Source organism: Phyllostomus hastatus, unplaced genomic scaffold, assembly GCF_019186645.2.
Source record: "Phyllostomus hastatus isolate PE091 unplaced genomic scaffold, TTU_PhHast_1.1 phas_scaffold_142, whole genome shotgun sequence".
Classification (NCBI taxonomy): domain Eukaryota; kingdom Metazoa; phylum Chordata; class Mammalia; order Chiroptera; family Phyllostomidae; genus Phyllostomus; species Phyllostomus hastatus.
Genome location: NW_025334010.1, coordinates 1,043,118 through 1,057,115, shown reverse-complemented (window position 1 = coordinate 1,057,115; position 13,998 = coordinate 1,043,118). Strand labels below are relative to the sequence as shown.

General features: G+C 41.0%; 1 protein-coding gene across 1 annotated transcript; it reads right to left on the bottom strand.

The window, feature by feature from the left end:
* Positions 1–13,065: 13,065 nt before the first annotated feature.
* Positions 13,066–13,998, bottom strand: LOC123830978 (olfactory receptor 13-like). The gene has a single exon (XM_045857599.1). It carries the CDS (start codon positions 13,996–13,998, stop codon positions 13,066–13,068), a length of 933 nt encoding a protein of 310 aa, XP_045713555.1.

Sequence of the window (13,998 nt, the reverse complement as noted above, 5' to 3'; positions counted from 1 at the left end):
GTTTTTATCATGTAGAAATTCATAATTTTTATAAATATCACATATGAAAATGCAATAAGTCAAGGATAGCCAATAGACCTTGAGAAGAAAGAATGAAGGAAGAGGACTTAAACTACTCACTAGTAACATTTACCACAAAACCAACATGATTAAATCACTGGGGAACTGGGGCAAATGTAAACCAATAAAGCAACACAACAGCTTGGGTGACTCCAAAGTTCAGACACACAAAGGCGGTACCAGTGTTTTCAGTGAAGTCCCCGAGGTCCGTTTGATATCCGTGGAGAAAACTCAAACCTGGCCACCACACATGAGGCCCGAGATAAATTTCAGGTGGGCTTTCATTCTAGTATGAAAGATAAACACCCCTCCAGGTTACACACCAGGGGGTCCCAGAGCAGCAGCATTTCTCAGAGATCCAGACAAAGAATAGAATGTCTCATGACAACCTTGCATGCACAGGCTAGCTTCTCTCACATTAGTTTCTCTGCTTTTAAAATTTAAGAACAACATATTTTCAGTTCAGCATCTTTAGTTTTAACACCACTTCTCAAACTGACTTAAAATGTAAAGACAGTAAGAATGCACTCACATTTATAATTTTGTATACAGCTCATGTTTTCATGGATTACTATGCAAAGTAGAGAAGTGAAGCAGAGAAGTTGTTTTCCTAGTAGAACCAATTTATCATACTCCACCAGCTAATACTTTTCCTAAACTCTGATGAGTGGCAATGGCAGCCACATAATCCCATTCTAGGATCTGGCAATGAGTCTCCCTGGGATCAGGACGGCCAGTCACAGACAGCAAGCCTGAAACACTGAATCAGAAAAAGCAAATCAGGTGTCTGTACCAGTTTCACTGAAACAAGAAAAATACAATGAGAGTTTTTATCAAATTCCTGTAGGATGTTCTGGTGGCCACGTGTCAACACTTCTGAATGGGGCAGCAAACAAAAGGAGGTTTTTTCTAAGAGATGGTAGCAGCAGATGATTGTCAGCTAGGAGGACAAGAAGGAGAAATTGTGTAACAGCTCCAGCTTCACCTTCCACTGTAAAAGGAGGCAACAGTATTAGATGGCTTTCATGCCCCTCTCAGGTTGCTACCATGAGACAGGGACATGTAGTGGAACCAGGCTCTCCCCAGAAATGTGACCAGGGAGGGGTTCTGACTAAGTGGAGTGAGAAACCTAGGCTTTGACAGCATGGGTGTCAGATGTTACTCTGAGCACCCCCACCCCAGCAGAGTGCAAGGAAAGTCTCTTCAGAAAGGTCTTTGTCTCCATTCTAACCCTGAGGACTTCAGCCAAACTTTTGCCCTGCTCTTCTGTTAGTCATTAACCAGTTGACATAAGACGATTTGTATGTAGGAGGGTGCTAATTACAGTATTTTCCTTGAAGTGGGTTTGAAGGCAGAAGAAGAGGAGAGGTTGGAGCTGAAGCACCCACTGCCTGAGAAGGGCTCCCTGGGTGATGAGTCACAGAGGCCCTTTCTGTCCAGACCATGAGGACAGGCCACAGGGTAGCTTGGGAGGCTTCTAGATGAGAGGGCTTTATATTCTGACCATCTAAAGCCCACCCATTCCCCAGACACCTACCTGTGGAGTCCAGGGAACAAATTACAAAGTGTCTTCCCACCATTTCATGTCTTCCCTACTCAGCAGAACAAACCTGCCCTTCTGTTCTCGACTCTAGCTTTGTTGTCTGGGGGTGTGAGTGCATGTAAGTGTGTGAGTGACTGTGTGTGTGTTGTGCTAGTAGAGAAGTTAGAACTCAGGAAAAATGGCAGTGGTGATCCTACTCAGCAGGATCTTGCATGAAAATGTAACAGGAAGAAAGTCAGATGTTACAGGATATGTCAGAGCACAGTCTCCACAGTACCTAAGTATCTGGATTCTGAGAAGCTGATCTGAGGTGGAGCCCACCTCCATACCTCTGAGGAGAATGGTTTTAGCTTCATGATGTGGTGTGTGTGGCCCTGTGGAGCTTGTTAAGGTGAGCAACTCAAAGGACTGGTTCCTCCCAAGGGAGTGAATCATCATTGTTTGCTGAAAAGTGCTATTTTTACTTGGAAACTCATAGACATTAAAACCTATGTCCTTATGTTTAAAACCCTTTAAGTGACACCAAATTTGCTATCCTGAGGTTGATTCAGTGGGCACTGCTGTTCACATTGACCTGCAATAGTAAACACTGATCTCAAACATTGCAGTTTGGGAAGAGGCCTGGCATGAGATGTTAATTTATGTCTAGGATCATATAAACTATAATAAGTCATGGGAGTGATGAGGTCCCACAGGAAGTGGTTGTTCAGGGGAGATGCACAAAACCGCAATAATCTTTACAGGAGTGTAACATAATAGGCAACAGCAGAATTCCAGATATAACACAGGCAATAAGAGAAACAAATAAAGACTTCAACATAAACAAAATGAAAGATAAAAATCACATGATCATATCAACAGATGCTGAAAAAGCATTTGATAAAGTACAAAACTCATGAATGATAAAAATACCCAGCAAAGTGGGAATAGAGGAAGCATTCCTCAACATAATAAAGGCCATATACGAGAAACCTAAAGCTTAAACCATACTCAATGGGCAAAATCTAAAAGCTTTCTTCCTAAGATCAACAACAAGACAAAGGTGTCCACTTTCACCACTTTTATTCAACATAGTATAGGAAGTTCAAGATGCAGCAATCAGACAAGAAAAAGAAATAAAAAGCATCCAAGTTGGAAAGGAGGAAGTAAAACCATCATTGATTGCAGATGACATGATATTGTACATAGAATACCGTATAGGCTCCACCAAAAACTACTCAACCTATATAAATGAATTTGCAAAATAGCGGGATCAAACTCCATGTCCAGATTGAAAGCATTTTTGCACACCAACAATGAAATATAAGAAACAGAAACTAGCAAAAAAAAAAAAAAACCTTTACTATAGCAACAAGAAAAACAAAGTACCTAGGAATAAACTGAACCAAGGAAGTAAAGGACTGTACTCAGAAAACTACACAACACTGAGGAAAGAAATTAAGAAAGACACAAATAAATGCATGCATATAGGTATTGCTTGATTGGAAGAATTAACATCATTCAAATGTCCACACTACCTAAAGCAAGCCATAGATTCAATGCAATCTCTATTAACAAACATACAAAAGACATATTTCACAGATTTGGAACAAATATTTCAAAAATTTATATGGAACAAAGAACAACCCCAAATAGTCTCAGCAATCTTGAGAAAGAAAAACAAAGTAGGAGGGATTGAAAAAACCCAAATCAAACTATATTACAACACCACTGTAATCAAAACAGTCAGAATTTGGCATAAGAACAGATACATACATCAATAAAACAGAAGAGAGACCCACAAATAAACCCATGTCTCTATGGTCAACAATATTTGACAAAGGGGGCAGGAGCATAAAATGGAGTAAAAATAGCCTCTTCAACAAATCGTGTCAGGGGAACTGGAATATTACATGCAAAATAAAATAAAACTAGTCCAGCAATGTAAACCATACACCACAATGAACACAATGGACAAAAGATTTAAACATAAGCTCTGACATCATAACATTTTTAGAAGAAAACAAAGGTAGTAAATTTTCACATATCCATGCAGCAATATTTTTGCTGATATATGCTTCTGGCCACAGTAAATAAAGAAAAGAATAAACAAATGGGACTACATCAAATTAAAAAGCTTCTGCATGGCTAAAGAAAACACCATCAAAATGAAAAGCAAACCAACCATATGGGAAAACATATTTGCCAATGATACCTGACACAAGGGTTTGATCTCCAAAACATATAAAGAACTCAAAGGACTCACCACCAGGAAGACAAATAATCCAATTAACACCTGGGAAGAGGGCCTGACAGACACTTCTCCAAGGAGAACAAACAGAGGGCCTATAGGCATACGAAAGGATGCTACATCAGTAGCCATCAGAGAGATGCAAATTAAAACAACTGGGAGATACCTCCTCACACCATTCAGAATGGCCGTCATTCACAAAATAACAAATAGAAAGTGCTGGGGAAGATGTGGTGAAAAGGGACCCTAGTGACCTGTTGCTGGGAATGCAAACTTGTGCAGCTCCTGTGGAAAACAGTGTGGAATTTCTTCAAAAAATTAAAAATGGGATTGTCTTTTGATCCAGTGATTCCACTGCTGGGACTACACCCTGAGAAGCATGAAACACCAATTCAAAAGTACCTATGTACCCCAAAGTTCATAGCAGCATTATTTACAATAGCAAAGTGCGGGTCTACTGCCCATCAGTAATGAGTGGATCAAAAAAAACTGTGTGGCATTTACACAACGGAATACTGTGCACCAGAAAGAAAGAACAAATTCCTACCTTTCATGACAACCTGGATGGGACTGGAGAGTATTATGCTAAGTGAAATAAGCCAGGCAGTGAAAGGCAGATAGCATATGATGTCACCTACAAGGGGAACCCAATGAACAAAAGAAACAAACAAGCAAATAGAACCAGAGGCATGGAAACAAGGCACAGACTGACAGTGACAAGACGGGAAGTGGGAGGGTGATAAGGAGGAAAGGATGTAGAAGGTCAAGGTACAAGCATAAATGACCCGTGGACAAGGACACCAGGGTGGAGATTGACTGGGAGCAACGGGGGCAAAATGGGACAAGTGAAATAGAAAACCAGTAAAAAAAGACTTCAAATAACTGTAATTTATGTCAAAAAAGGAAACAAAGGTAGAAAAGAATGAGAAATAAAATATTTCAATGAAGTATAGAATCTACAACAGAACAATGATTCATTCTGAAACAGCAATATAATGACTTCAATTAAGAAAACATCAAATACAACACATGGCTAAGCCCAAGAGACTGCAGGACCAATGAACTCAAATGAAAATTAAGAGAAAAGTACCAAAGCAAATACAGGCTTAAAATGAAAAACTGGAGTTGAGTCAGAAAGACATCTTTGAGAGTGCTAAAACTTGTTCTAACATATACTCAAGAAGAAAGAAAAATTAAATGGGGAAACACATAATACTGAGGATATTTCTGACAATTTTCCAACTGTGATGAGGGATATGCTCCCATGAGCCCAGAAATCACCACAAATCACAAGTAGGATACAACTACATACAACACCACGATCCTGCAACAGTATAGCGACATTTCTGAAAACCAACGATAAAGTAACTATTCCTAAAACTCAGAAAAATATTTATTTATTACCCATCACCAACAGCAATTGTTGCTTTAGCTGGAAAAAGATACATCCTTTAGTGTCTTCTGCGTGCAGCTCTGCTGGCAATAAGACTTGGGTGGGTTGCTTCGGTTTGTCTGCTTGTTTATTTTTGACTTTCTCTTTGAAAGTAAAAGAAAGTTTCTGTTTGAAAACATGTTCATTTTACCTTAATTTTGGAAGAATATTTTCCTGTATATAAACTTTTGGATTGACAGTTGTTTTTCCACCACTTCCCACATACTGTTCATTGACCTCTGACCTCCATAGTTCCCACTGAGCAGACAGAAATGATTGTTATTGCTGTACCCCTCACGGTACTACAGGGGGGACCCAGTTCCATGAGGGCACCTGTACTCTAATTCCCCGCCCTGCATGAGGGAAGCCTGGTCTCATAGGCCATTGCCATCATTTCAACCTGGGGCCTTAGGGACTGAAAGGGACTTGAAGCCAGGTGCCGGCTGCAGATCTCCCCATCCAGTTCCTGATTCTGCCTCATTCTTGTCCTTGGAGAGTCTGACTTACTCTCTTTCAAGCCCAGCCATACATTTAAGGGTTACGGTTTTTAAAATATTTTGTCCAATAGTTTTAGGTGCTTTGTCCTAACATGGTTTTCAGGATGGCCACTCTGCTGTATTGCCACTGTTTCTATTCTAGAAATCCCAGAAGTAACCTACCCGGGGAGGGAGTCGGATGCCTGCTGTTTCCCCTCACAAATGAGCACTTGATGGAAACACAGCTGCACTGCAAGGATGCCAGCTCATGTCTCCGTCCCTGCCCACAGACACGTGTTCTTCCTGTGACGCACGTTCCTCACCCTTGCCCCTCCCTCCCGCTCCACTTTGCGGCTTGTGTTCTGTCATGGGACGCTTGTTACCTCCCTTTTCCAAATGTCTTGTCTTCTCCTTTAATGCACGCCTCCATTCCTATTTTCTTCAATTCTCCGTTATTCCAGTCCATAGTGTTTTCTTGTCTGTACCTGCTCAGATTTATAAACCTCTACTTGTTTCACACATTTTCCACTTTTAAAACTATAATATTCTAACTTTTATATATATTATATAGACAATACATTACATATGTATATTCGTTATAGAGGCAATTCATCATAGTTAGATTTGAAAATTCCAATAAGCACATAGAAGAAAAACCTTTTCCTTATTATCACTGGGAGTTTTCTGTCAACAATTGCATGTTATACATACAACATTATTAATCTTCCTTTTTCATTTAATATGAGTTGGAAATATACTGCAAGCCAATAAATATGACTTTTAAGAAGATATTATTTAATATGTACATTTCATGTAAATATGTATTTTACCTGTCTCCTAACACTGGAAATCTTGGATGTTTTCAATCTTTAGCTACTACAAACCAACTCTACATGGAGGAGTCTTTGCTCATGTAATTATTTTCTTGGATATATTCTTTAAATGGGCATTACTGGATCAAAACTAACTTCTGGTGTTCATCTCTGCTTTATGTACCAAATTATCCTGGGTGAGATAAGCACTGTGTAGTATTACCTATTTGCTCTAAGCTTTACCATAAAAATAGAAACAAGATTCATAGATAGAGAACAAACTGAGAGGTGTCAGAGGAGAGAAGGTCAGGGGACTGGCTGAAAAAGTTGAAGGGATTAAGCAAAAATAAATAAATAGATCAAAGCCACAGCCACCTACAACAGTACAGTGATTACCAGAGGGAGAGGGGAGAGGGGGGAGGGAGAAGAGGGTAAAGGGGGAGTAAACGGTGATGCAAGGAGACTTGACTCTGCGTAGTGAACACACAATACAATATACACATGACATATTATAGAATTGTGCACCTGAATCGTATATAATTTTATTTATCTTTTTAGTGATTTATTTATTTATTTTTAGACAGAGGGGAAGGGTAGGAGAGAAACATCAATGTGTAGTTGCCTCTCGCATGCCCCCTTCTGGGACCTGGCCTCCAACACAGGCATGTGCCCTATCTGGGAATCAAACTGGCAACCCTATGGTTCTCAGGTGGGCGCTCAGTCCACTTAGCCACATCAGCCAGGGCTGAAACCTACATAATTTTATTAACCAATGTGATCCCAATAAATTAAAGGAACAATTTTTTTAAATTATAAAATTAAAAAAGTTATCAACTTTAATTACAGATAATTGTATCTTCTTTGTATTCTAATGTTTACTATTATATTTTTCCTGGTAATTTAGGGAATTACTTTTTAAGTGTTCTGAGAATGCTCAAAAAGAGACTTAAATTTTGTGTTCTGATCAAGCTTGGTCCTTCTTTTTCTTTAAACAATTGAAATACTTTGGGAGAGAAACTAAGTTGTTAAAAATCCTTCATTCAGGGGAGACATCCAGGTAGAAACTGGAAGCTTAAAATACTGAAAGGTGACTGGGCCTTCTCAGAAAGGTCTCTTTCCTGTTCACCACTGTGAGCACATCCCCAGGTGGTCTTACAGAGTCCACTTGCCGCTGGCGCTGGCGCTGACTTCTCTGTGTTTTTAAGGCACACCTGCTTACACTAACATGGGCCAACATGCACAGTGCAGCAATAAGTGAATGACCTAACCTGCATGACAGCATCTACTGTGGCCCCCGAATCACCATATTCACAGCTTTGAGTGATCCCTCCTCATGACTAGACAACTGTTTTTGCAACTTATTTGAAAAATGAACATGAATTCCTCTAAAAAATTCTAAAGTTGATAAATTAACCAACAAAGTTTATACTGAGTCATTTCAATTTCACATCTAAATACTCAAGCACGTTCTATCAAAAACACTGACCAGCTGGCAGCAGACTCCCTCAGTCACTCTGTGTCTGCTTCTCACGGCCAACATGGAGGTTTCCTGTCCAACTCCCCATACGAGTCATAAGACTGAGGCTTTGTCTCAGGAAAGATCTCTACATCACCATGTTTCATGAACGCATCAAGACCTAGTTCTCCGGGACTTACCCCTTAGGGCAGACGCCTCTCCCTCACCTCCTCAGGCCTCTCAGGCTCTGGGACCCCTCTGGGGCGCTCAGGTGATAACTCCGCCTGAGCCTCCTCACTGACGTCACTTCACACTCCTCTTGCTTCCTGACCCAAGGTTTCCTTTTGCCCCTGGGGAAAGTATCTCTGGATTACTTGGTGGCCACAGTGTACACACAATTGTCCTGTGGGATAAATGACACCCCGTGCAGTGAGACACACCATTTACCAATGAAGGTAAAAGTAACCTATTAAGTTCTTCACATCTATTCAAAGAGAAGAACAGAGGGAGAAAGAGGGGACAAGAAACTTCAATGTGAGAGAGAAACATCAATTACCGTAGTTACCTATTGTACACACACCAATCAGGGACAGAACCTACACCCCGGGCACCTAATCTTACTGGGAATTGAACCACTGACCTTTGCCTTTGGGGATGACTCAGAACTGCACCACACCAGCCAGGGCTTAAGTTCTTCCCTTTACTCTCCCTGGTAGTAGCTGCCTTAGGTGCATGCTGCTTAAGGCCTCTCATAAGGGGTTCCCATGGGGTAGAACAGTTTGCTGGTTCTAACATCACACAGTGAGCAGCCTCAGTGAGTCACCCTTGAGCATGCTTTCCCTACTCTTTTGTCACTCCCTTTCCCTCATTTATAATAAGTGTTGGTACATGAGCTTTTAAACAGGGTTTTATTTTGAAAGAACCCAGCCTGAGATGTAAGGGCACTCTACCAATATGGAAGGGTAGAATATCTGTTTGTCCAGTCCCGATGAAGTATAAGGGAAAAGGAAGACAGGTAAGAAAGGTAGGTGGTCAGGTGCATGTGCACGCTGGCTTTCCCTGTTGTCTGAAATGATAGAGATAGGTTTGTTAGCTCTCACAAGAATGACCCTGAAAAGCATATGAGTATTTCTCCACATCCCCCATTAGTGTCTCTGGGTGGAGGCCAACATGCAGGTGAAGCACATAAAACATAGGACCCGGGGAGCGAGGAGAGGGAAGGGCTGCAGAACTAAGTAGTCTAGACAGACACACCTGAGGCAGCTCTCCTGGCTCCTTGCTGCCTCCACAGTTTCTGTGGAGTTCACAGGAGTTCACAGCATTCTGCATGTCCCCAGTGGTGGTGGTGGGTGCAAATATTGGAGAAGTAGGGTGACCACTTGCACAGGGAATCGCCATGATGCCAGGGAAATAATCTGGTGCCTGAGCATGTCAGGGTGGTCCAATTACACCTGAGATCAAAAGGAAAGGCCAGGCCATATTTCCCAGAGGTTCACAGCACCAGGGAAGGTGTAATAAGGTGGGGGTGAGACACCAAGGACGTCTAACTGACACTGACTCAATATACAAAAGAACCGACTTCCCACAGCCCCGAGCTCCAGGGGCAGAGACAACACATATCTTGGGACACTTCCCAAGGGGCCAGACCTCAGCAGGTCACAGCTGCCCTCACCAAGGAACTCATCCACAGAGAAACTGACACATGGACCCGGACGGCATGCCGTGGGAAAGAGGCTCTTTTAAATCAAGCAAGCAAGACTGAGAGAGCTTCAACAGAAATGTCTACAAATTCACGTAGTCCTTACACACATACAGAGCTTCCTTTTCCCCAGTCTCAAACCTCCAGCGCTGCTAATTAAGAACATAAGGTAATGATAATAGAATAAATAAGTTTCTTATTGTTGGTTCTACTATTTAGAAGAAAAGAAAAATATACTTGTGACCCAATAACATATTTATGTATAAAATATATTAGAGTAATGCCAATCTGTCTACATATAGGTGAATTCTAAATCCCCCTGTCCATAGTTAGAAATTTCATATACAATTGACCATGAAAAATAAAGGCATTAGGGGAACCTACCTATGTGCAGAGACTAGGAGAATTGGTCCCCCATGAGTTCAAAAATATGGGACTTCTGAAAAACTCAATTTCTAACAGCATGATGTTGACCTTATGCTTACCCATGACATAGTCAAATAATACCCACAAAGACAGAAGACAAACATACCTGGAAGTATCTTCTGGAGGGCAGGCCCCTTTTGGTACAGTGTTCGCAAACTAGGTGAGTGTTCTAGGACTCACATGTATCGGGGTACCATTTGGCATGGTTGTGAGAGGCAGCATTCAGCTGCTATGAATTTTTTTTTGGAGACTATTTCAACACATTTGCCCATTGCATGATGGTGATTTCTGGGTGCACCTGCCCACACCACACTGAGTGTTCAGCTGTTTTGGACCCACCCTCCACATTCACCCAATCTTGCCCCAAGTGAGCTTTTATTTCTTTCCCTGCATGAAAAGTCCTGAAAGGGAAATGTTTTGCTGATGTAGAAGAGGTGAAACAAAAGAGGCAGAAGCACTAAAAGGAATAAAAACTGATGAGTTCAAACTTTTGAGCATGGAAAAAATGTCCTGACAAGTGTACTGTATCAAATAGAGAGTAGTTTGAAGGTGATGATGTTTAAACACATAAGAATAAATGCATAATATTTTATAAATAAATTTTGAGGGTTTTGGGGTCCCTTTCATATTTCTTACATGTACTACACACTGCACTCTTACAATAACATAAGCAATAGGCAAATGTTAAAAAAATGATGGGGAAGACAAAATACATTTACAGATTTGTTGAAAAAAAATCTGCATAAAAGTGAATCCACACAGTTCCACCCTGTGTTGTTCAAGGTCAGCTGTATTTACTCATCACTGCCTCACCAATGTCCAGCTCAGTGTCAGGAATGGGGAAAATGCTGAGTAAAAGGTAAAAATCATGATACTGACAGCCTATCGGATGTTCAAGCCAAAGCAGATCCAAGCCCAGGACATTCATGACCCAGAATTTCCCTGAGGACGTCTTCAACAGAAATGATTGCATATGGCCCCCAAAGCAGGTGCGTAATAACATCCATGGACTAATTCTGTGTTACAGCCAGAATCGGAGACAACCAGATATGTAGTACTACAAGTATCATACATAAATTGTGATAGGTTTTTAGAATGTAATACTACAAAACAATTAAGTTAATGAAATAGAGCTACCTCTAGCAACCTAATGAATCTCACAAACAGTATTGTGTCAAAAAAGAAAAATAACAAATGTACATTTTGGGTGTAGACACATACAGATAAAAATTTTTGAAATTCTGAATTGTATTGATCTGTGTACTTTTAAAATATTATTTCTTCAGCAAACAGAGATTGCTAGGAAAGACTCTATGACTCATTTACTTCACACATTAGTTGAAATCTTGGCATTTTGCATCACGTGAGGGGCCACATTGTGTAATATCCCCACATTTTCTAGTATAAGAGCAAATTTCATTTTACATTGTTTCATTTTGAAGTCATAGTCCTTGATATTTAAAAATGATAAATGTATCTAGGCTATAATATTAATAATTATAATTTATTGACCTATGATTAAAATTCGAGGATTGCTAAACATTTTGTGCATAGTATTTCCTCTCTACAAACTTGTGAGCTTACCTCATGAACTTATTTTACACATAATAAATGTAAATTCCAAATAATTTTAGTATAATGTATCAGTTTGCTCATCTAGCAACTAGCAAACTTGGTAAAAATTCCAGCTTTATCTAAAATTAAAATCATTGACTTCAACCTTTTTTTCTTTTAGGTAGTAGAGTAATGTCTATGTACATAGCATACTCCCTTATTAAAGGTATGCTTTGTAAGAAACAAATCCATAGTATTTCCTCTTTAAAAAGTCCTCACACACACACACACACACACACACACACACACACACACAAGAAACATTATTTTAAAAGTAAATATTTTCCTTTGATACACTTTAAGCATTCAGGTTTAATTTAGTATATAATTTGAGGAAAGTTTGGAAAAAGTCTCTATACAACCTTTCCCACTACTACCAGCTGTATTCTATCACTTCATAATTGTGTTGGAGTTTCATGTTTAACTGAAATGGTTATTTAACTCACCTCATATCTCTTACTTTAAAGAGCAAATTATTACTGATAATTTATACTCCTGTATCATTGATAAAACAGTCATCACCGCAATTACACAGTCTGTCCTTATTTTCGAGAATGTTCTAAGTTTTGGTCATATCCCATAGGAGAAAACTGACCAAACCAAAGAGAGAAAATGTTAATTCTGCCAGGGACTCTCAGCTACGTCCATTCTGCCTTCTTCCTCTCATCTCCAGCATCCCGGATCTCCAGCAGTACTGCAAAGGCAGAGAAACACAGCCTGTTTCAGCCTGACATCCTCCAGGGTTCTCTTCTTGTTGTTAGTTCCATCAGAGTGACACCCTTCATCCTCTTTCCCTTGAAGTCCTGGCTCATGCTCTTCCTAATTTATGTTCTTGATGGCTCAGAAAACATCACTGTCATGGACATATGCAGGAAAATAACCAAATATTTTTAATATAGAGGCAGTTTTTGAAGATGACAGTTGCTAAATTCAAAATATTTCAATATTGCTATGTAATCAGTCTCAATTCCTTTATTTTAAATATTCTGCCAATACCTTGTTTTCTAAAATAAAATTTTGTCTCCAAGTTCTGATTATGGAATATATAAATTGACTTCCTCTATTCACATTATCCCTCATGACCATGTTACAAGTGTGCGCACCACACAGAGAGCTGGAAGAGGGGCTCATTTCTTGTGCAGCATCCTCGGAGGAAGGCAACAGAATGGGCTTTCCCCCCAGGTAGTAACAGGAACCGTTCAAGAACATCCAAAAGATGCCCTAGGCCCAGAGCACGTCTATGTAGCCTGTGTACATATTGGGTGAGGTGACTTGTCAGGTTCCCATAAGATCAGTTATTTTTTAACTAGGAGGCTCTCACAAAGGTCTCCCCTTTTCCAACCTCCTTCTCAGAGCAGCCTTGACTTCTCTGTTCCTCAGACTGTAGATCAGGGGATTCAGCATGGGATTGAAAAGGCTGTGAAACAGGAGGAGGTATTTCTTCTGCTCCTGGGGGTCCCCATGTTGGGGTCCAACATACATAATAATGGCTGTGCCATAAAAGAGCCCCACCACACAGAGGTGGGAGGAGCAGGTGGAGAAAGCTTTCCAGCGCCCCTCTGCTGACTGGATCTTCAGGGCCGCCCACACAATGTGACCATAGGAGACCACAATTGCAGACACTGGTCCCACCAGCCCCAATGTTGCCACAGCCACAACCACAACCTCATTAAAGTGTGTATCCACACAGGCAAGTTTCAGAACAGCTAGAATCTCACAGAAAAAGTGACTCACTTTCTGGGGACCACAGAAGGGCAATGGTAAGAGTAACACCATATCTACTAGGGCAAGGAGGAACCCTAAAGTCCAGGAAGCCACTGCCAGGGTGATGCAGACTCTCCAGCTCATGATGGTAGAATACCGAAGGGGCAGGCAGACGGCCACGTACCGATCGTAGGACATCACCATCAGGAGAAGACATTCAGTGAGAGCAAAAGTCAAGAAGAGAAAGGTCTGTGTCAGGCAGCCAGCAAAGGAGATGGGCTGGGCTGGGCTCAGGAGGTTGACCAGCATCTGGGGCACTGTGTTGCAGGCATAGGCTATGTCGACAGTGGCCAGCTGGGAGAGGAAGAAGTACATGGGGGTGTGCAGTTTGGAGTCCAGTGAGATGAGCCCCAGGATGACCCCGTTTCCTAGCAGTGTGAAGGCGAACAACAGGGAGAAGAGCCCAAACAGGAGCAGCTGCATCCTTGGACTGAGCGGGAATCCCACTAGGAGGAACTCTGTGACAGAAGTCTGGTTGCCCCCCAT

Excerpts from the sequence above, each read along its gene's own strand:
- LOC123830978 (XM_045857599.1), bottom strand. The coding sequence starts at position 13,998 with ATGGGGGGCAACCAGACTTCTGTCACAGAGTTCCTCCTAGTGGGATTC.